Source organism: Perna viridis, chromosome 11 (assembly GCF_037379345.1).
Source record: "Perna viridis isolate PV_CMFRI_1.1 ecotype Kerala chromosome 11, ASM3737934v1, whole genome shotgun sequence".
NCBI lineage: Eukaryota > Metazoa > Mollusca > Bivalvia > Mytilida > Mytilidae > Perna > Perna viridis.
In genome coordinates this window covers 36,456,595-36,481,858 of record NC_142455.1, presented here as the reverse complement: position 1 = coordinate 36,481,858, position 25,264 = coordinate 36,456,595, and the positions used below count along the sequence as shown (strand labels likewise).

The following is a 25,264-nucleotide window of genomic DNA, read 5'->3' as shown; positions in this document are numbered from 1 at the left end:
TGGAAAGGGGTGTGTTGTTGGTGACAAACCTTATCTGTAAAATCTATAAAGAAGCTGTCCACCCAGATCTAAAACTAGGAAAATGTGAGAAAGATCACAAAGGGAAAACCGCCGGATTCAAATAGAGTTAAATACAAAATGTAAAAAAAAACGCTTCAATTCAAGTGTCTCCCTTGGGGGTCACATCTATTACATGGTGCCAAACCTACCTATAAAACTACCTAACAAATCCCTTGAGCAGTGTACCGCTAACAAAATATGTGGACAGACATGTAGTCGGGGTGATTCCTACACTAAGTAGAACCAAAAACAATAACTTTGTTTGCAGAAAGGAGGGGGGGTAATAATCTGACAAAATGGTTATACATATAAACAAGAAAGGGACATGTTGCAATGGAAACCAACAAGGTAAATGTATATGATATTGGTGTTAATCTAAATAAGCTGAAATGTAACAAACATTCATCGAAATTATGAGGCCAGTTATCACCTCAGTAAACCGTGTGATCACTTTGCGTGTACTGGAGATAGAAGAGTTTTCATCAAAAATGTCCAAACAGCTGTATAAGCTCAACTAAGTTTTCAACTTCGAACAATGGAGGTCTTCAAACGGCCGTTCAATATGGAACGACCAGTTTCTGAAACTTATACTGATGTAGATATATCGAAAACTATATGAGTTGAGCTTAGCCATACTTTCAGAGATGTATTAGAGATGACTATAGCGGTCATACTATCGCGAGCCATCCCTAAAATGCTCTTGAACATACGAATCAATAGCAGGAGAAGCACTTATATCGACGAGTGCAAAATAATGACTGTTACATCTTATAACTTGTAGTTACCTCAAAACGACGTTATAAAAACAGCAAAAATGAATAAACTTTTAATTTGTTTAACTACGATTTGTTTATCGATACATGAACTACAGTCGGAATGGTATACAGAGTATCACAGACGGAACGATATATAGAGTATCACAGACGGAAGGATACACAGAGTATCACAGACGGAAAGATATGCAGAGTATCACAGACGGAACGGTAAACAGAGTATCACAGACGGAATATTGCGGAATAACTCTATTTCATAAAGCTTTAACTTAAATCCGGTGTCAGAGACCCATAATTCTCATTTCCCATGGTCGCTAGACATGTTGGAGAACATAATCCCTGATCTTTACTTAATAGAATATAGAAATAACACTGACTGTCATCAATAGCTAATACAATATTGTTCAGTGAATCTGAGATGAAAACGAGTTCTAACTATAGATTGTAAAATATTCCACAGGGAGACATTTTTTGTCAATTTTCCATATAACACTTTCTTCACCGAAAGTACCATCGGTGGTTTGTCTAGCATCGTTACAAGTGATCTCTGCTACTTGCGCACGTGCAGGGTTTGTGATCCAAATTTTATCCTTCACACAGCACAAAGAATGGGATCCCGAAATGTTAATGCAGTAACAGAGAAATATTCCTTTGATTTTTTATACAATCTCTTGTTTTCTCTAAGTAAATTATGTGTAATGTCAATAATATCAGTCCTAAGTGATAATTTTGAATTACTACAATGTGTTGATGAGCAAAACACACTCATGAGATTTCCATGAACTTACAGGAGATTATATATATATATTTACAATAATAAATAGTTAAATTCAGGGGACAGAGTTGGTCTCCTTCAGACCCTATAAGCATTACCATATGAAATGTGTTAGGTAGTTAGTTGATAGGCTGTGCTCAAAGCAATAAGTCCGGTGATATATTGTGCTATATATTCCATCTTATCTTGTACCTCATTTTGATACATATACACATACATACAAGGCAAAACTAGTTTGTGGATTTTTTTCGTTTTTATTATTACAGCAATTCCCTGGAAAGAACTTAATCAAAATTGAGCATAATCATGCAGCTTGATGTTTCAGCTTTCTAATGAGATCAAGGATGCTCGGTCATACTTACAGTTTGTGAGTTACTATTCAAAAACGTCTCAAAATTAGACGACATTCGATAGATAATTTGTTTCAAGAAAACTTGTCTTTTTAAGGAGCATTACACCAACCCATATAAAAAGGTCTAAAAATAAAATGCTATATCTTCTTAAAATTTCTTTGCCTACCTGCACTCTTTATTAGCGATTGGAAAACCTAGCCACAATCTTCTCAGTTTCATACAAAATTGCATTCAGAACAATTGGTAACAGCTCGTAAATCGTTTTTTTTTTCCACTGAATTTAGACATCTGTTAGCTTAAAGTTTCAGCTAGGTTTCTCATTTTACCAGTACCAGAAATGTACCCCTTTTACAGGCGGATGATTACAGAATTCCAACCTCTTACGCCTACACACCCTTCAACAACATCGACACATATTTATTGAAGATATAAAAAAAACGTCGGATCCAGAGTGTTATGATAAAAAAGAATTTGTGAACAAAATAACATTTCATGTAAAAAAAGAATTTGTAACCATGGGGTGGGGGGCGCTGAGTGCGCGCCCGCTTGGATCTGCTCCTGCACGCCGTGAACTTCTGTAGGTGTTTCCAGAAGAGCATGAAGAAGACGCCTTTTAATCTGACCATTCAATTATTGCAACTCAGTTCTTTCATTGTGTTTTATTTTGAAACATTTAATTTAGGACATATGCTTACTAAATCATATGTGACCTATCATTTGTTGAATGTAATCAATTTTGCACTGATTTTCTAACAACATATCAGTTATCTTGCCAATATCGAAAATAGTAGGTAAGATAATTTTTCTGTTACCAAATCGAAATGTTCAAATAGATAAAAGTTCAGACTCAGAAGAATAAAATCGAAAAACGCGTCTCTGTTTAAATGCGCATTTTAGAAAGCAGGTTAATATACAATGATTTAGATGCATATGTTTTATCTGTGTGAAGTTGACATAAGTGCAAGAAAATGAGTTCAGGTTCATCATTTAAAAGACAGATTAGCAAGGAACAAGCTCCATTGAAGTGTCAGTTATGTGAAAAGGACGAAAAGATGGAATGGAAGTGTAATCAGTGTGGAAGTCTTATCTGTAAAAATTGTAAAGAGGTTGTCCATCCAAAGTTAAAACCAAATCATACAGTTATAAATATCAAAGAAGTAAGGAACATTGCTGCAGAAGGAAACAAACTAGGGAAATCGACATCTGATATTAGCGTTAATCTTACCAAGCTGAAATGTAGTGAACATCCATCACAAGCCAGTTACCACTTCTGTAAGTCATGCAATCGCTTTGTGTGTGCTAAATGTGTAGCAGGAGATCACAAGAATCACGACTTCGTTGATATCGAAAGCGAATATACTACTCGCTTGAACAGATTAAAAGTTGCAGTCTCAATGGTGGAATCAAAAGTAACTTTTATTATAAAAAGAAATGAAGACATTAAAAAACATCTGTCAATGCAAAGGAGAAAGTATAATGATATTAAAGATGTACTAAGTAAACACGAGAAGAAACTGATTGAGACAATCAAACAAAAATCTCAAGAAGTCACGAATGATCTGGAAGCGTCATGGAATACACTGATGCAAGAACGAAACAAATTAGAGAGTGATCTGAAAGCTTTCTGCAAGCTTCATGAAACGATAAACGAAATCGTTGAATTTAATGACACTGAAAAAGTGTTCTATGCTTTTGAATCAATTTTAAATAATTGCGAGAAGACTCTCAAGTCTGCTGTCAGTTATGCAAGAGACCAGGAAGTTGACATTTCTTCGTTTAAACCAGGTAACTTAAGTTTAATTTCTGAGTTTTACGGAAAACTGGAATATGTTCCTATGTGTAGGGATGAAGCATTTAAAGTGGTACAATGTATTGAAACAGAGTTGGATATTGTTAAACTGTTAGTCTCAAAATATGACGATTCTCTATGGGTTAACAACACTCAAAATACACTTCAGAATGCAACAGTAGTGGACGAATCACTTCACATAAAATCGGAAGTAAGAACTGATCTTGGTGATATGGCTTATCAGGGTTCAGGAAAACTACTTCTGTCAGTCAAGGGTTCATCTGTTCTCAAACTTATAACTCCAAACAAACCAAAAAGACTGACCGATTCAAAATATTGTGTTGCTCCTATGATACCACTAGCAGTCCATGTAACACATGACAATCGAATAATAGTGGGAACGGCTGAAGGAGAGGATATGTTGCCAGTCAAAGGACCACGCCAAATCGTTGTCATGGATACGCAAGGTAGAATCAGACAGGTGTTTGAAATTGACAAAAATATGAAGCCACTTTTTTCTGTACCAGCTCGTGTTACTTCAAATAGTCTTAACAATATTGCAGTCATAGATATCTACACAACAGATATGAGCGGGAGAGTTGTAGTTCTTGATCAATTAGGAAATGTTCTCAATGTGTATACAGGACATCCTAGTATCGGTTTTGAATATCCATTTAAATGTGTGTTCATGGACTTGACAACATCGAAAGACGACAATTTTCTGGTATCAGAGAACACAAACCATACAATTCATATACTAAACTACCAAGGCGATCCCGTTTCCTACATTAACACTAGAACACTAGGAATCCAATTTCCGTACTCTTTAAGCATAAATAGGAATGACATACTGTATGTTGGTTGTGGGTCTGTGACCAATGAATCTAAAGGACACAGAGCTAAAATATATGCCCTTGATATCAGTGATATATAGTAACGTCAAAGGAACGCGTAGTATTTATCATAACAAGGTATCTTTTTAAACAAAATTCCTCATATTTTATTTTCTACCTGTTGTTTACTGATGAAAGCACATTTTTCTGTTACCTACTAGCAATTTGATTAAATATCTATATTTTACTGCGGATTAAATTTAATCATTGGGTTTATACAAGAAACGAATTTTATCGAAATGTATACGGGACATCCTCATATATATATATATATATTGATTTTGTATATTGATTTTGTTTGAAGGCTTAATGACAACCATGAAACTGATAAATTTCTGGTATCCAATACATTATACTTAAATATCAAGGTAACCTTGAACAAGTAATCAAGGGATCCGAGATTCGAGCGGCAATCAAAAGAATGTATTCCAATGATAAAGACTAGAAAGGGAAAACAGACAAACTTAACAAAGGATATGTATGAGATAATCGAAATAACACGTAAAAAAACAAAAATAAATGAGCAACCCGGACTCCACTAACTGGGGGCATAGACATGGTGCACCAGCTGGTTAAACGTCCTCCATGGCAAGCCAAAGTGGACAAAAATCAATATTTTGTAATATTAGAAAATATTTTTTAAATTTTACAAAATCATTTTTAATATTAAACATTTTTTTTAATATCAGAAAATATTTTTTAATATTATGTATGTGTTTACAATATTAAAATTTTGTTTTCTAAAATAACAATATCCTGATTTAATGATATTGTAAAATTTCACACATTTTGTAATATTACAAATATTGCAAAATCAGTCTCATTTTTTAATATTACAAGATAAATTTCTAATATTATAAAATCAATTTCTGATATTAAAAAATCATTTTTTAATATCATTTTTTGTATAACCCTGTTCCAGAAGCCTATTTGTCAGAATTCTAGCGCGATTCAAAAAGTCTGCGTAGTTTCGGCAAGCTCTGGCATAACGTATGAATTGTGATATGAACTATATATTTGTATCTAGGTATCATCCTTTTTGGGGGAAAACAACGATGTATAATGTTTTTATGTCGGAATTTTAACTGAGTATTGGGAATAGAAGAATACAGTGTTGAAAAATCAAAGGTAGGACCTCACTCTCTTTAGTTTAGGAATCCGGTACATAGATGGTAAATCACAATCATCGTCCTTGGTATAGAGACCAATAGAGGATAGCACAGATTTATGGTTTTCCACAATCTCTTCTTTGGAGAGTGTGGTAACAGTATGTCTTATCACTGTTATTATTTTCTACCTCGATCTCTTGGATGTAAAACGTTTTGCAGACAAAAAAAATGTTGTTTTCGGGCTTTGTCTCCTGGTGCGACAACATATTTGTCATGTATAGTAGACAATGTTTTTGCTACATCGGGATCTAGACCATACACTAGTACGTCATCCAAATAGCGGAAACTGAAATAAAAGAATTTGGCTAAACGATGTTTCTTCTTTGGATCAGATCAGCTTTAACGTCAGCCTAATAAGAGAGAAGAAATGTGTCAGCCTGTAGCAGAACACAATTTGTTCCCATTGGAATGATGACCGTCTGTTGAAAAATCCTCTACCACACTGCATGGATAAATGTGTTGTCGTTAAAAAGTATCCAGCACTTTCACATCTTCTTTGGTATATTTGGAAGATGATTTTTGGAATAATTTTTTTTTAAGTTTGAAGAATCACTTTTGCGTATTTGTACCTAGGTGTACCGTCTTTTTTTTGGTGTAACAAGGATGCATAATTCAACTGAGTATTAGTAGTATAATTGGTTAAAAAATCATAATTTTTATGCCATTATATTCTGATAGTAATCTAGTATTGAGGGTTTCGTGACTATCTTTTAAATTTTCCAGGATCCACATGCTGTGAAATGATACCACTATGGGAGTGACGTGTGTCGTGGTAAGACTGAAGACACAATCTGACAGTTGTGAGTGTGGAAATTATTAGTTACGAAAAGAGGCTTGGTAGTACATTTTGCACTTCAATCTATGAAGCGTTGCTTCTTTGGATTTAAAAAAAAAAACTTACATCATAGTGATGAAAATTGCCGAAAGGAAAGTGCTTGCTTTGACAAGTACGAACAACTCGTCCATCCTTATTTTTATACTTAACACTTTTCAGTAATTGGAAATAAAAGTAAAGAAGTATAAAAGATAAAACCGGGCGGTCTCAACAAACGCTGAAGGCTCAGACATATCCAGACAGACCTCTTAATGTGGAAACATATTTAAACCAAACCTTAGAAATTCCAACATACAAACCATAAAAGCTAAAATATTTTGTTGTTATTGGTTACGCCGAATTTTGTACCCCTACCATGTAAAAAAATTCAAAAAAGAACAGATTGACATCTGAATAATAAAAATCAGATCAACAATAAGCTTTTTCTATCAATTCTAATGAATAAATGGATTCTTGAAGCAAAGATTTTGGCATTATAATTTCAATAATGATTTACAATTCAGTAAAACTTTTATTATAAACCAGTTATATGGAAACAACAGACACATACTGATCAACGAAACACAAGTCTTTGTACTTAAAAAATACATTTAATATCCTGATTATTCAATAAGAGTGATATTAAAAAGTTTACAATGTAATTTGTATGAATTGCAATACATACAAAAAATTTACTTTGTAAAAGTTTCGAGTTTTTCTAATTAGTCATCACACAATTATTGTAAACCAAGTTTATTCCACATTACCTTATTGTCGCAAAAGTACTTACTTTCCATCTGATTTCGTTACTTGTTTCTGTGACTAACACTCAGTTTCACATGTATTTCACAATGAAGGGATTTATTTTCATGATTCTTCATGCTTGCTAAATCAGTCCAAATAATCACTCACAAAAATAAGTTTGTATACTGCATAAATAAACTCACAAGATCTTGTTGTAAATCTTCAAAATTGGTCTTAAAATTAGTTTTAACTTTATTTTTCACATGGAATGTGAGTAAACATACGGGGAGTTGAAAATTGGAAACAAAATGCACCATTTTAAAAATTTTCAGATTAGAACAAGAGATGAAATGACTAGGGCAGGAAATAAAATGAATAGGGCAGGAAATACAATGATTCCTGTGATCAAGAAAATAAGGAAAATAATGTTAACATTGCAAGAATAAGAGTTATCAATAAAAGTTTATCAATATTATAGATCTTTTCAATACAAAAAAAAACACAATCATATAAATATTGCAAATTTCAGTATGCCGTACATGTGAATCAAGGAATAACCTCTTATCAGAAACATTAGAACCAAATACTCAGAAAGTTCAAGATTCAAAAATAAATCAAATACAAGAAGTACTCAAAACCAAAAAAGTTAAAATACATGAGGAGTTGTCAGTAAAAGATAACCCTATTAAATCTATATATAGTATTTGTAACCTTCACCTTAATACTTTCACTATCAAGTAACCTTCACCTTAATACTTTGACTATCAAGTAACCTTCACCTTAATACTTTGACTATCAAGTAACCTTCAGCTTAATACTTTCACTATCAAGCATTTCTTTCTTTCAGTCTTTCTTGTAATAACAACCAAGCTTTCTCCACCTGAGTCTGTGTATACTCATATTCCCAGAGTGTACATAAAACAACATTTGATTGGTCAACCCTGTCCTTATTAGATAACTGTGTCTTTAATCTTTTATTTGCCTCTTCTTCAGATAAATTGTTTCTCTCTTGCAATCTTTTCACAGCCTACAATATTAACAAAAATAAATGAGAACAATGTATTCAATAACACAGTCATATTACACTAGAAATTATAGTCAAGAAGAATGTTAAAAAAGGTTTTTTTATATATATAAACCTGGTGTATCACAAAGTTAGAAACAGACAAGTTTTTCAAAAAATGATGATAAGTCTGAACACACTAGAAGGGAATGTTGGCAACCAGTTTACATATTAGTTAAAATTTTACTTTAAATCTTGTTTTTGATAGCTATACCTGTACTAAATTCAGTGGATTGTGTTTGGCGCTATGTTGATAAATGTATATGATATATAACATTAGTAAATATACAACTGTAAACGTATAAATTTTCAAGTGAATATATTTACGTGGTATCAATTTTCACGGTTTTACAAAATGATTACAGTTATAAATTGTTAAAAACTGATTTCACACTTTTATGTCCACCGTGGGAAATAGTGAAAATTAAAACATCTTGAAAGTTAATATGTTTACAGTATATACCATGAATAACAACTGTTGCTTTAAGAAACTATAGAATTTAAGAACATGGAATTTTCTGGGGCACCAGGGTATAAAACATGTTCTTAATCTGCTTTATTTCAGAAAAGTAACTAAATGAAACACTATAATTCTATAGATCTTGAAGGAGCACAAAATTGTTTAAAATTCAAATCAACCAGACTGGTCTTCCAGTCTTCCTCTGTAGGGATTCTTTTTATTGAAAAAAGTAATAATTTCTATTAGATGGCTCTCTAGACTACAAATGGATTTTTTTGTAGTTTCTGCTTTTATGGATTACCTCTGCAGGAGGAATAACTGATGTCCAAACCTCATGTACCAGACTATTCCAGCCAGCATCTATTAGTAAAGCAGCTTCCAGTATAACTACCTCCTTACCATCTATAAATAAGATAACATCACTACATTTGGTACTGGTTACAGGCAACACACAACTCATTATTATTACTCAAGTCTAAAATGTATTTTGTGACATAATAAAATACCAAGACTTTGATTGAAGTGGCAGTTAACACTGTTCTCAGGCTTGAGCATTTGTTTTCAGTTTTATTGCCACCAGGCCAAGATTTTCTGTTATACTTGTTTTCTTAAAACATATTAATGATATATTTATGAAGAATCAACCCTAGAAATACATGTGTAAAATACTAATATAGTAAACATATGAATTGATATGGGAACAACATGTTTTTCATCTGCATTTGGAAAAAAACTGTTTTGAATGTGTTTTTAAAACACGAAGAATGCATATTTCTATTAGCTGTTATCATAAATTTCCATTTGATTTTTAAAGAAATGTTACATTTTTCCTGTGTAGAAGAGCATACATTTTTTCCCAAAACTTTGCTGTGTCAGATCAAGATAATATATTTCTAATGTTTCAACTGTATGACATAGTACATGACATTATGGTAAAGTAGAGTTATGACATAGCTATTTCTGTTAAAGTAAGTATGTCCATTGCATACTACCAAAATTACAAACCATTTCCAAATTCTTTTATTCTGTCTTCAGCAAGTCTTGCTATCTCAGGCCACACTATAGAGTTTAACAACTTCAGTTTATTCTTAAAAATACAACAATAAATTATAATGATTATAGTTTTTCTGACACCTAAAGATTTAAACAATAAAATGTGTAATTACCAACCGAAAGGGCTTTTTTTCTCTCTCGGTCATTCAAACATTGCTGAAACATATGAACAAAAAGTGTTTCAAACAAACAAAGTCAATTAATTTTGAAATCTTACAGGATTGCTAAAAACAATAGATCCAAGTGAGCGTCTCTGAATTTCTCCATTTTTGCTAACTATTTCTTGCCCAAATTCCTTGACTATTCTTTCATAGCAGGCTGTTCCTTTTAAATATACTTCATGGCCTGAAAGATAAAAAATAATGATGGAAAAAATCTGGAAAATTGTAATAAATATATTTTTTTTCAAAGATAACAAAAGAATACACATTTATGCTGCTTTTCTTCACTTAATCATTATACATTGTATTATATTACATTATACTTAATTGAAATTTAAATTTTCTACTTGTTAAGGTAAATTCATGACAATCCATATGACATCATATGGACCAGTAGGAAATAAAATAGATCTCTGTGTTTTCAAATCCAAATCAAGATGTCCTGATCAAATCAGTGATTAATAGAAGACTGAGTCCTCCTCATGGTAATCAATTAATATTTAACCTCTGACCTTAAAGCACTGAAATCTTATTTCAGTCTGACAAGAAGTTACTCTGTAATACCCAGTCAGGATTTTTATTGATAATCAGTACTTTTTTCCTTTGATCTTGTTGACAGGTATTTTTCTATCTTTCGTACATGACAAGATCATCAAAAATATCTGTCAGAACTTTGTGAGTGATTGTGTCATCAGATCTTCAATTATTTTAATGAAAATGATGTCCATAATCAATAGTGAGTAGTCACACTTTTTGCATGACAAAGGACCCTCAAAACTTTATGCATTGAAATCCATTAATATTAAAATGATAAAAAATGCAATAATTGGAAAAACAGAATAATAGTTACTTTTGATTTATATATGACATTATCATGTGGAACTCCAGCAATCATCATGATATCCCACAGGTCTGAGGATATTGTCAGTATCAAAATTGAAAGTAATAATTTAGCAATTTGTTCTGATGTTGATGGTCATATGGCAATATACGGACTGTTTGGTCACCCTAATTACATGGACAGAAATGTAGCTGGGGTCCATTGAATTTTTGGGGGCCACAAACTGGTCCATATATTGCAATTTAATCCGAAGTAGAATGAACTATTTGCTATATTATTCTTTTTATAAAGAGTTTACTCTAAATAATTTATCTGTAAAACATACCCACTTCTTAAATTATGACGTCATCTTCTTAATTTGAAAGCAAAGCAGTTCATATAAATTTGTCCTCTTACAGGTTACACCTGCCTCATATTATTTTAAGATGTTGATCATACACATGTGTTCTCTGGAATGTCAGAGAAAAAATGTAAAATTATAATTTGTGACAATTCATACTTTGTATTAAATTAAGGCAAGAAACATTACTAGATAACACTACTTTTGGTTGTAATACCTAATTTATCACAGTCTACAACTGCAGCTCCTAGTTTCTCAAGCCTACCACACAGTGCTGACTTCCCACTGGCTATACCTCCTGTAAGTCCTATCACATATGGTCTAGCTGGTATTGTATCATTAGCCTGTAAAACAATAACCACGTTTGTAGGACCTGAAGACTGCTACTCTTATGATCAAAAAAACTCCTGCATTTCAGAACTGAAAAGTGACAAATCTCTTAAACAGTCCATAGAGTGTATACACCATATAAATTCCAGTATTGATAATTACGAAGATTTTGATTGGCAATGTTTTTGTTATTTTTTATTAATGGTTGCTGTGTATGAATTTATAATTTAATTTGATTTGTAACAAGCTTTCTGATTGGTTGGTTCTCTTTGAGCACACCAGGTTATCTTGTATAACCTGGCTTAGCATTATGCATAAACCTTGATTCGTCTGCACATTGCAATTCAAATAATCCCAGATAAAATAATGTCTCAATTATGAATTAATTATTTTAAATATTTGGACTGTCATTAATTAGAAATTAAATTATAAAAAGTATAAACTAGCCCACACCAGGGTATTCTATTTAACCTGTTCAAAAATTAGGAATATATTTTTTTGAATAATATGGTGTAGTAGCCACCATATTCAAATGAAGTAACTGCTTCAAAGTTTAAATGTTTTACAAATAGACACTGTTTTGTAGGAGTTCATTCCAACTCTCTCACAAACTTTCCATGAATCTGTTTTGGCTTTACTTAGTTTATTAGTGAGTTGGTCTATTTCAAACACTGATGAACTCATTCAGCTTTTATTCCTATAATAAAACTTGTCTTAGTGGAGTCCAGAGTTGCTCATTTACTTTTGTTACTTAGTATGTATTATTTTGGTTATTTTATGTTCTTTTTGTGTATGTCTGTTTTCCATGTCTGGTCTTTGTCCCTGGATTACATTCGTTTGATTTCCGCTAGAATCTTGGTTCCCTTGATTACTGTTTGACTTGTATTATACATTATTGTATGACTAACTACTTGTAAGTGCTGATACTTAGGCCAATCTGTTTATATCAGTAATTGTTAAACATGAAGAGGGAAAAAAGTAAAACTCATCCAGCAGTGTATTAAAATGCACCAGTAATGAAAACAAGTAAAAAAAAAACATATTTTCTCCATGACAGTAACATACTAAATATTGTTTGAGGAGATATTTCTTCAAAGTTTATAGCATTTCCTAAATTCTAGTAGATTATAGATTTTCCCCATTGACAATGTTATCATTACCTATGTAGGATAACAACAGTTCCCAGTAACCTCTTCCATAATGATGAAGAACTTCACAATGTAATCATTACCTTCATAGGATTTACAACAGTTCCCAGTAACCTCTTCCATAATGATGAAGAACTTCACAATGTTATCATTAACTTTATAGAATTAACAACAGTCTCCAGTAACCTCTTCCATAATGATGAAGAACTTCACAATGTTATCATTACCTTTATAGAATTAACAACAGTCTCCAGTAACCTCTTCTGTAATGATGAAGAACTCATCTTTACAATGTTATCATTACCTTTACAGGATTAACAACAGTCCCCAGTAACCTCTTCAGTAATGATAAAGAATTTATCTTCACAATGTTATCATTACCTTTATAGGATTAACAACAGTCCCCAGTAACCTCTTCCGTAATGATGAAGAACTTAACAATGTTATCATTACCTTTATAGAATTAACAACAGTCCCCAGTAACCTCTTCCATAATGATGAAGAACTTCACAATGTTATCATTACCTTTATAGAATTAACAACAGTCTCCAGTAACCTCTTCTGTAATGATGAAGAACTCATCTTCACAATGTTATCATTACCTTTACAGGATTAACAACAGTCCCCAGTAACCTCTTCCGTAATGATGAAGAACTTATCTTCACAATGTTATCATTACCTTTATAGGATTAACAACAGTCCCCAGTAACCTCTTCCGTAATGATGAAGAACTTCACAATGTTATCATTACCTTTATAGAATTAACAACAGTCCCCAGTAACCTCTTCTGTAATGATGAAGAACTTCACAATGTTATCATTACCTTTATAGGATTAACAACACCCCCCAGCAACCTCTTCCGTAATGATGAAGAACTTATCTTCACAATGTTATCATTACCTTTATAGGATTAACAACAGTCCCCAGTAACCTCTTCCGTAATGATGAAGAACTTATCTTCACAATGTTATCATTACCTTTACAGGATTAACAACAGTTCCCAGTAACCTCTTCTGTAATGATGAAGAACTTCACAATGTTAGCATTACCTTTACAGGATTAACAACAGTCCCCAGTAACCTCTTCTGTAATGATGAAGAACTTCACAATGTTATCATTACATTTATAGGATTAACAACACCCCCCAGCAACCTCTTCAGTAATGATGAAGAACTTATCTTCACAATGTTATCATTACCTTTATAGGATTAACAACAGTCCCCAGTAACCTCTTCTGTTATGATGAAGAACTTATCTTCACAATGTTATCATTACCTTTACAGGATTAACAACAGTTCCCAGTAACCTCTTCCGTAATGATGAAGAACTTCACAATGTTATCATTACCTTTACAGGATTAACAACAGTCCCCAGTAACCTCTTCTGTAATGATGAAGAACTCATCTTTACAATGTTATCATTACCTTTATAGGATTAACAACAGTCCCCAGTAACCTCTTCCGTAATGATGAAGAACTTCACAATGTTATCATTACCTTTATAGGATTAACAACACCCCCCAGCAACCTCTTCTGTAATGATGAAGAACTTATCTTCACAATGTTATCATTACCTTTATAGGATTAACAACAGTCCCCAGTCACCTCTTCCGTAATGATGAAGAACTTATCTTCACAATGTTATCATTACCTTTATAGGATTAACAACAGTCCCCAGTAACCTCTTCCGTAATGATGAAGAACTTCACAATGTTATCATTACCTTTATAGAATTAACAACAGTCCCCAGTAACCTCTTCTGTAATGATGAAGAACTTCACAATGTTATCATTACCTTTATAGGATTAACAACACCCCCCAGCAACCTCTTCCGTAATGATGAAGAACTTATCTTCACAATGTTATCATTACCTTTATAGGATTAACAACAGTCCCCAGTAACCTCTTCCGTAATGATGAAGAACTTATCTTCACAATGTTATCATTACCTTTACAGGATTAACAACAGTTCCCAGTAACCTCTTCTGTAATGATGAAGAACTTCACAATGTTAGCATTACCTTTACAGGATTAACAACAGTCACCAGTAACCTCTTCTGTAATGATGAAGAACTCATCTTTACAATGTTATCATTACCTTTATAGGATTAACAACAGTCCCCAGTAACCTCTTCTGTAATGATGAAGAACTTCACAATGTTATCATTACCTTTATAGGATTAACAACACCCCCCAGCAACCTCTTCTGTAATGATGAAGAACTTATCTTCACAATGTTATCATTACCTTTATAGGATTAACAACAGTCCCCAGTCACCTCTTCCGTAATTATTCTGCAGCAGTGCAGATAGCATAACCAACATTGTCTCATAGAACGTCTTTATTCAACAATGATAGCGATAAAAAGATCGTGAGCTATCATAGAATTAAACGAATTGTTGATTGTTTATGTTCACATGGTTTGTTAACATGAGGAAACTTATTATCCGGGAATGAAACATCCATAATAGAAATCGAACAGACCTCAAATAATTATTGCTAAAAATAGAAAATGTTTAGAATTGAAAAATAAATTGTTACCTGGTAACAGAATAGTAATGACGAAGAACTTATCTTCACAATGTTATCATTACCTTCATAGGATTGACAATACTTCCCAGTTACCTCTTCTGTAATGATGAAGAACTTCAAAATGTTATCATTAACTTCATAGAATTAACAACAGTTAACAGTAATCTTTTCAGTAATGATGAAGAACTTATCTTCACAATGTAATCATTAACTTTATAGAATTTACAACAGTTCCCAGTAACCTCTTCTGTAATGATGAAGAACTTATCTTGACAATGTTATCATTACCTTTATAGGATTAACAACAGTTCCCAGTAACCTCTTCCGTAATGATGAAGAACTTCACATTGTTATCATTACCTTTATAGGACTAACAACAGTCCCCAGTAACCTCTTCTGTAATGATGAAGAACTTATCTTCACAATGTTATCATCACCTTTATAGGATAACAACAGTTCCCAGTAACCTCTTCCATAATGATGAAGAACTTCACAATGTTATCATTACCTTTATAGAATTAACAACAGTCCCCAGTAACCTCTTCCGTAAGGATGAAGAACTTATCTTCTCTTCTTCATACTGATTATGACAAGCATCTTCTACCAATTCAATAACATGTTGTTCTAATGTGGAAAATCCCTGTCATGTAAATGAAGGACATAATTACCACATCATGGCATCATATTAATAACCCTAAATATTACATCACAACATTAGTAACCCTATATACCACATCTCGATGTTGGTAACCCTATATACCACATCACAATGTTGATAACCCTAAATACAGCATCACAATGTTGGCAACCCTATATAACACATCACGATGCTGGCAACCCTATATACCACATCACAATGTTGGTAACCCTATATACCACATCATGATGCTGGTAACCCTATATACCACCCACGATGTTGGTAACCCTAAATAACGCATCACGATGTTGGTAACCCTAAATACAACATCAAGACGTTGGTAACCCTAAATACCACATCAAGACGTTGGCAACCCTATGTACCACATCACGACCTTGGTAACCCTAAATACCACATCACGACGTTGGTAACCCAATATACCTCGCCACGACGTTGGTAACCCTATATACCGTGTCACGACGTTGGTAACCCTATATACCGCGTCACGATGTTGGTAACCCTATATACCACATCACCACGTTGGTAACCCTATATACCACATCACGACGTTGGTAACCCTATATATTATCAACTAATCAACTTCTTCTTTTTTTCTTTTTTTTTACAGTAGTTATTTTATGAAACGGTAGTTATTTTATGAAACAGTAATTATTTTATCAAAAAGTAATTATTTTATCAAACAGTAGTTATTTAGTAAATATTGACACCAATATTAGAATCTGCAAAAATTAATACACTAACAACAGTGTTTACTAGAACTGAAGCTTATCAGCAATCCACACAGCACAGACAAAGTGAATGCAGGTTGGCTTCTCAGTTATAATAAAATAAGGAGCATCAATTTTCAGGAATTACATGTATTTTTATAAAATAGGTTTCAAAATATCCACATTAGTTAATTTTGTTGAGAAATCCTACCAGTACATAATTTTCTATTGTTCATAATTTATGATACTGTTGATATGTGATATACCTTCTTTTTCCTTTCCTCATTCACCATATCGCCTCCTTTCTTTGTTTCCTCGCTGACAACAATGTATTCTAGTTCTGAATCAGTAATTGTTGGACCATACATATCAGAGATTGGTACCACTCGATGTTCAATGTTTGGTTTGACGTCCTCTAAAAATTCCTTTACACCTTGGATTCTAACAGGAGTGGGTGTAATAAGTTCACAAAGAGCCTTTCCTAAGAGACAAAAACATAACAAAAAAGTTAATTTTAAGTTTATACAATAAAGTGTAAAAGTGCTGGTAAATGGTTTACTGTATTCGCTATGACATAGTCACTGTCAAAAAACCTTGGTGGACTATAATGTATGTATGTCACTGTCAGAAACCCATGGTGTACTAGAAATCGACTAAATTCATTGGAATTACTTTTTTTCTATAGTTAAATAACTTAAGAACATGTCAGTGCCATTAATTGAAGTAAAATAAGATACTGATTCATGAAAATAACACTTATTTTTTTTAAATTAACTTCTTCCCTGGATTTATCAATATTATCCACAATAAAAGTTTAATTCTGGTAATCTCTGGTACTTTCAGAGAGTGGACACAAGAACAAATACTGCTTTGTTAAAAAGAGTTATATTTTCATTGAGTGTGTCACTTTCAAACCACATATCTCTCAATTAATAAATACAAAAAATTTACTCTGATTCATATTCTGTTCTGTTACACCAACTGTCAGTTGTTTTTCTGCCAATAAACACCCCTCCGCCAGCATGATTTTATGACCTGTGTGTATTCTATCAAAAGTGCCTCCTAACACCACATTGTTATAAGATTTTAATTGCCCATCATCGTTATAATCTGAATTTGTACTTTCACTATCTACTTTCATTTTCAGATTTTGTACCAGAGGACGTTTTACAGGGTATTGATTGAATAGAGATGATATCAATTTGTAATTTTGTGAAAACTTCTCTACCATGTCATGATTATCTATCAAAATAATATCACAAGGTATTTTAAATGAAAAAAGTTGGCATGGTTTTGATAAATTGGTGACATGATTCATTAGAATTCGTACATCAAGGTTGCTACACAGTTTAGCACCAGTAGAGTAAAACTGAGTCATTAAAAATCTAAAGTCTTTTGAACATGGAACATTTCTGAAAGCAAATTCTTTGGAATTCCCCATAGATGGCTGTATATGTACATATAGTGTATTTGAAACAACTGATGAGGCTTCTTCCAAAATGGTCTGTACACCTGACTTCAAAAGTGGTAGAGGCCTTGTTAATATCAATAGTCCAGTTTGTTGCATGGTTCAAGTCTGAAAGAAAAAGTTCATAGTTACAGGCAATAGACAATATTTATCTGCATTATATATATATACATAAAACAGTCATAATTGATCAAAAACAACAATGTCAGCTCCCTGAAAACTCACAAGTGATTATGTCTATTAAATCCAATTTGAAATTTGGCCACAAAATTAGAGATTCATAACAATACAGAAATGGATTACAATTTGTGCCCATGAGAATTCCTACAATCTGTGGTTAAGTAAGGTAGAGGATGGCAGAATTATACATGTACTCTACCATTTCCACTACACTATAAAACAACATCAGATGCAAAAAGGAGAATTTCTTCTTGAAAAATTTCCTGGAATTTTAGTAATAGGCAAATCAAAGTAGTTCTATCCATCAACTGGTTCTATTTAGTTAGATATAACTAGAAAATAAAGAACAATAACTCTTTCAAGAATTTTGGCAAGCAGCGAGAAGCTAACAAAATAAGTAACGGAAAAAATTCAACTAGTTTAATTGTAATTTCAGAATTGGATCTGTCAAATTCCAGATAGATTCCTCCACATTGTGCCTCCAAGGTTTTTCTTTTGTGTAACGAGAAAGGCTGAGAAATTCTCATTAAGTCTGACTCTGAGGGATATTGAACAAAAATTACTGTCGTCCAAATAATTATGCCGTCTTGGGAGGCTAATTGTTATTTTGTTTGGTCGATTAGTGAGGTATAGACATCAGATTTTAAAACAAGTGTTATCTTAAAAAAAAAAAATAGCCGACGTAGTAAATTGTTATCTTTACTTAAAGTTTTCTATATTTCATTCAGGAAATAACACTTATGTTTTGTTTGTTTGTTGGGGTTTAACATCCGAGCAGCAATATTTCAGCTATATTCAGACAATGAACATGAAATGTTGTAGTTTTTTTTTATTTTGGAATTTCAGAATTGGCACTTTTTTTATTACTGGTTAACATTATTTAAAATTATGAATTTTAACATTTACTCTTTAAAGGTTTTCTAAAGCCTAATTAGATTTAATATTAAAAACTTTTAGTACTACAAACACATTTTTTCCGACTTAAACAAAAATACAAAATTGTCATTTACAACAGCATAAAATGTTTTTTTTCTGAGGGTTACAGATAATAAGTACAGTGGAAGTAGAGGTAGGGCCCAGTTTTACAGACTCTGAAGATCAGGCTGAAATATCTAGAAATTTCAAGTCAAGAAGGACATGTAATTACCATTTATTATGTCATATAATTTCCTAAGAAGACATTGTAAAACTTTTCCCACAAAAATATGAACTACATGTATCTTCTTAATCTTATCTCAACAACTGTTCAGCAAGCCTATGGGATATATGTCGTACATTGACACATGAAATGTATTGTTTTAAAAATGAACATAAATACTGTCAGGCCAATGTGAAATTCCAATTAAAACATTTGTGCAACACATGAGCACTAGAGTAATATTAATGAAAGATATATGTCAAGTTTCAAAGGACACCACACTCACTTAATCTACATACAAGACAAACAAAAGTTAAGCTGCAGAAGTCTCCACGCCTTGTCATAAGCTTTGGAGTCACTCAATTTTTTTTAGAAGTGTGTACAATTTGACAAACTCCTATCTAAAATTTATTACACATAAACAAGACCAAACAATTAATAAAGAAGCAAAAATTCCCTGTTTTGTCTCTCTGACTCCAACTCCATATGTTTTCATTTTATATAAATTAACTTACATGTGTGACCATGACTATGTAATCCATGTGTGCTTTGAAATGTTTTTTATCTATATATAAAGATCAGGAAAAATCATCACAAAGGCTCTACCTCAGAGGATTACATTAAAGAAAAACTGAGAAGACAAAAAACATTTTCAAAAAGCAGGAAGACATTTTTGAAACAGGTAAGTAACAATCAATGCACCAGTGCAGCTCACATTTAGCATGATCCTCTTAAGTCGCAATTGAGCTCTTTTTGAATCAAACAAGAAAGACTGTGGGCACAGCTCATTAAGTGTCTACACAATGTGTCTAAGCTTCATGTAAAGTTTCAATGAAATCCTTTGAACGGTTAGGTAGGAGATGCACTTACAAGATCTTACAATTAAAAACCTGAAGCATGATGAAGTATCTGCCTATATGCAATCTATATTTGTTTGGGTGGGTTTAATAATGATATAACTATGGTAATGATAAAAGTAATTTAACTCAAATGAAAATAGTCATTATTCATCTGAATGATATTTTATTATTAATGTTCATCTACACATGCATCTGCTGTAATTGACTCTATAATTGTGTAGTAAAAACTTATATAACAATTTTTTGTTTTTGACTTGACTGATGTTTGGAAACACTCCTCCCCTGGTCTTCCATATTGTTCAATAGCTCCATTATAAGTTTAGTTATGTCACTTTTTGACCTATTTTCACGCAGCATTTTACTGTCAGCCTCACTTGTTCATTTTCGAAAACACCACGCACCACACCATTAGGTAATTTTATTTCATCTGTAGCTTGATCAAATATCCATCTTGATATAGTATCATAACTACCAGCAGGATTTGTTCTTGAATTATGAGTAACAAGTTTCTTACTTCTAGACATAGAATATATCAATATATTTTCTTGGAATGATAGAGGTAAGATGAGCTTTGAATTTCTAAGCTCTGGCTATCTGACATGCCTGGAACTTATTTGTGCCAGTGGTCTGTGAAAATCCTTGTAACTTATGTATCATCTGAACAAGGCCTTGTGGTCGGTCAGCAAGCCAGTCAGCTGGTTCTTAAGCCATTAACTGTTGAATGCTGTAAGTACATTGATTCGTGTATGAAGATGAAATATCTTCTTTTATTCTGCTCTCCAATGACTCACAAAAGTCATTTATACATTCTGATATTAGATTTTGAGAATTAGACAAATTAGAATTAGACACTGTTTCTGTCGAGATTTTCTTTGCATCCATCATTAAGACTTTTTGTTCTATTGCAGAATAACAATTTTTGCATACTAGTCTTGTATATTTTGAAATTATCTGATTATCACGCATGTAATCTTCAACTACTTTTTTTCCTTTTTTTTTTCTTTAAATTGTATAATATTACATTGGTATCTACAGATTCCTGGTCATGAATAATTGCACCACATTTTCTTATATAAGTTCCATCAAAATCTCGTTTTTGCCTACTTTTTCTTGTTAGAGGCATTCTGCAAAATATCAATTTTAAATTGATTTTTTATTTATGTATCTAATACATTTATGTCATCGGAACAGCTTCAAAATACAAAAGTAGACGCCAAAATTTGCAGAAATTTTAAAAATACAATGTTTTGAAAAACTACCAAAGAAATTGCAAGTTTAAGCTTTAAGATTGGAACCAGACCTCCTGAAAAGATACATTGTTTTGATTTAATCATGATTATTGGGATAAATATTTGCTCCATAACATCAATCTTTCAGTTACTCATTATAGAAATGGAATCTCATTTTTAAATGTTTTCTTTTACTGTATACATGTATATATATTTCGATCTCGGACTTCCTTTGTTTCAGTTTACATGCTACTGAAGAGAGTTTACTTCTTGAAATGTACATATAGCATATTAAAATTCACCATATTTATACAATATTAGTAACTGATAGGTCAATAAGTTTCTTGTGATTATATTTAGCAAACCTTTCCCACTTGAGATGGCAAACAGATATCAAATCTACTGTGACTGTGCAGAAACATTGAAACAGTATGTTATTTGGTGTACATACATTTTTGTATATATACTCTAATTATTCTCCCGATCAGAAGATTTTTTACTTGGGGACTTTTCCTGCCTAAATTTTCTCCCAATGTGGAGATAAAAATTGATAATCATTTTTCTACTGATGAGGAGAAATATTACTTAAGATATTCTCCCATTTAGGAGAAAATACATTTATATTCCAACAAACTGCTGAATATCCGTCACAGTTTTTACTTTTTCCTACAAAAACACCACAACAGCAATTTCCTACGATGAACAGACTTCAATATCTAGAAGAGGCTCAAACTGTTAGACTTTCCAAGGGATGGGCTGAAGGAAATACTATTCCTCTAGCTATGATTTCAACAATCAATGGGTTTGTAAGAATTACTCGTGTTTAATACAAATTACTTAACTGGCTCAATGAATTTTAAGAAATCAAATGTTTGATCAAGCTACTGATGAAATAAGATTTCCTAGTAGTGTTTTGTGCATGTTGTTTTTGACAACAAACAAGTGATCGGAAAATTTTTGTACTGTTGCTTCCTGTTAAGTGAAAATGCACACATAGTAAATTACATTTCTGCAATTGTCAATGCCCTACAGTCACTTTTTCTTTATTATAAGAGCTATGAAGACCTCTACATCCTCTTGTGTATCCAATACAGTGACTGCCTTTGTCTCATAATTACGACTTAAAAGACGTTTCTTTCTTTCTTTCTTTCTCAAAGCTCCGATGTTTCTTCTTGTTCTTCAACGTCTTCCATCACTTCAGGTATCATGTTTATAAAAGAAAGCTTTTTATTGGAAACAGCTTTGTGATGAAATGCCAACCTGAGCCAGAAAATCAATTTGACTGCAATGCAGTTAAAGTGATGGCTTCCTTTGCTGAAGAGATTGGTCAAGACATTTTAAATGAAGAAACACGTAATAATACCCCACAGTGTGTCATAGACATTGTCGGAGAAGCCATCGGTCACGTGCCACGACATATTTGCAATATAATCAGCATTAGCATGCGGATTCAGTGAACCCTGCAGTATGCAGTTTGGATTTACCTGGGAGAAATGGAGCATGACCACCAAGAACCTAAATTGAAATGCATATATTTACTTGAATTTAAACCAAACACTGATATGAATTTCATAGTGAATCATCCAAAGGACTATATTGCCAGAGATGATCTTTTCTTGTAATTCGTATTCTATTTTGACTCTAAATACCCAGTCTAATTAAAATTAGCCCCTCCGATTTTTATTTGTTTTGCCGGATTCTGATATTTCAAATTAAAAATACTCTCCCTATACCCCATAGTATAGGGGAATTAACTCCTAATCCAGAGAATGTCTCCCGATTGGGATAACAGATTAATAAAAATCATAAAGGTACCAGTATCGTATTGCATATCCCTGAGTGGGTGTACGTCAAAACATGGATGCTATAAAAATATAGTGCATTTTCTTTTTGCCTCTCTACAAACTAATGTTTTGTCAAAAGACATGAACAATGACTTAAAAAATAGAGCAAACATCACACTGTAAGATGAAGAACCTTTTTAAAAGAAAATCTAACATAATATCATAAAAATGTTCCACTGAAAAGGTTGGTTTGGTGAGTGCAAAACGAAAGTGAAAGTAGGGGAAATGGCTATTTATAGTTCAAGACTACTTTTCTGTCCAATCTTCGTGGACTCACCCTATTTTCTTTGCGGGAAATTATTTTTTCACATGTCCTTAGAAATGCTACATATGTGAAAGTTTTATTGAATCAATTTACATATTTTTTTAAAAAATCCTAAAAACATGCACTTCACTATAGAAGTCTATGGGAAAATTAATACGATACTGAGACCTAAAAATATTAGACTTTCTACCGATTGAGATAAAATCTCCCGATTTGGATAAATTCTCCGTTTTGGTGAAGAATTCCCAGCTGACGTCATGCTTATCTGGACTAAATTTACTGAGGACTGATTTGAAACTTCAAAGTCAAATAAATGTTCTTTAAAATATTATCTAGAGTTAAGTTTTTATACCATTAGATAGTGGTAAACATGCGCAAACTGTGTTGTTGCTGTAAATGTTAAGCAGGAACAAGAATAAGAATTGGGAGAATCAAAACTGACAGGGTCAAATTTTAGTACGAGGAGGGAGATAACTCTGTCGATTCTAAAATATTTTCCGGAGATGGTTTGACGTAGTTTATTTTCCGTAAAAAAATAGTACTTTGAACAAAAATGTACAAAACAGAAAAAATACAAACAAACAAACAAACAAAAGAAGGTAGACCTATGGGAAATAACTCTTGAAATCAATGAAATGTTTGTATCATTTTCAATTTCACCAAAAACCTATCAAACTTTCATTTTATGAAATCAGTCTAAGTTACTTGGAAATTCGTGCTTACATGAGATTGATGTAAAATGCTGAATACAATGATTTGTAAGAGTTTTGTCCATTACCCTAGGTCAATCTCCGTAATTTCGATAATTCCACCGGATGATACCGGCAATTGCACGGAGAAACAATATATTTTGTAATCTTATTATTGGAGAAGAGGAAGATTTACCACACAGTATAATCAATGTAGTGTGGAAATGTGGGATGTCAGGTAAAACAGAGATGAGGCAAGGCAAAAAGAATATATATGTTCCAAACACAGCTAGCAATAACCCAAATGGACGAGTGAAATGAACATTGCAACATTTGAGTTGCGAAGAATTTCATTGATCAAATTGTTATATCCTCGTGCCCTGAGCATGAGGAGCAGCTTTTTGGATGGTCTAAATGATGCGGACGCCTAGGGACGATGCTTTATATAACAAATAGGAACTTTGTCCAACTCAAAAAGAAAAAAATCGTAGAGGAGTTCTTTGGATTACCAGCTCTGTGTAATTTCTAGTTGATGCTTTTTAGCCCAGGAATGCCATCCTTGTCTCCTATGCAGATCAGTTAGCTATCGGGTAACCAGTCTGCAAATGACACCAAGCGACGATGCTGTAGGACAACTCCCAGACTTTATCAACCAAATAACATCGGATAATACACATAATATTGAGTTATTTTGCAGTTTGATTTACTTAAGATATTATGAGAGAGGAAAACAATTAAGCCACTACAAAAATTATTTTAAAATGAGACGTTAAAAAGAAATGTATATTTATGCAAGAATTTTTGTACATGGTACCACTGTTCAAAGACGCGGACATAGCAATTTTGAAAAGGTGTTCCATGCGATTATTTCTTATTTTTTCCCCAAAAATTCCATGAAATTAACACAAAAAAAATCACTAATAGAAGAA

At 32.6% G+C, this 25,264-nt stretch overlaps 2 protein-coding genes across 4 annotated transcripts; one reads left to right on the top strand and one right to left on the bottom strand.

The window, feature by feature from the left end:
• Window positions 1–1,660: 1,660 nt before the first annotated feature.
• On the top strand, window positions 1,661–7,260 carry LOC148603943 (uncharacterized). The gene is made up of 2 exons (XM_088551908.1): window positions 1,661–4,721; window positions 6,536–7,260. Exon 1 carries the CDS (start codon window positions 2,930–2,932, stop codon window positions 4,682–4,684), a length of 1,755 nt encoding a protein of 584 aa, XP_088408034.1. The 5' UTR covers window positions 1,661–2,929; the 3' UTR covers window positions 4,685–4,721; window positions 6,536–7,260.
• LOC148603942 (bifunctional coenzyme A synthase-like) lies at window positions 7,139–24,124 on the bottom strand. Of its 3 annotated transcripts, XM_088551911.1 has the most exons (10): window positions 23,999–24,121; window positions 17,614–18,238; window positions 16,929–17,143; window positions 15,806–15,937; window positions 11,506–11,632; window positions 10,164–10,291; window positions 9,899–9,980; window positions 9,195–9,295; window positions 8,175–8,397; window positions 7,139–8,143 (listed from the first exon to the last, which is right to left on the bottom strand). In XM_088551911.1, the coding sequence occupies exons 2-9, from the start codon at window positions 18,227–18,229 to the stop codon at window positions 8,197–8,199; spliced, it is 1,602 nt and encodes a 533-aa protein (XP_088408037.1). In that variant the 5' UTR covers window positions 18,230–18,238; window positions 23,999–24,121; the 3' UTR covers window positions 7,139–8,143; window positions 8,175–8,196. The 3 variants fall into 3 exon arrangements, with proteins under 3 accessions (XP_088408037.1, XP_088408035.1, XP_088408036.1); XM_088551909.1 differs by having other exon boundaries at window positions 7,139–8,397; window positions 23,999–24,124; XM_088551910.1 differs by lacking the exon at window positions 23,999–24,121 and adding an exon at window positions 23,837–23,854 and having other exon boundaries at window positions 7,139–8,397.
• Between the last annotated feature and the right edge of the window lie 1,140 nt (window positions 24,125–25,264).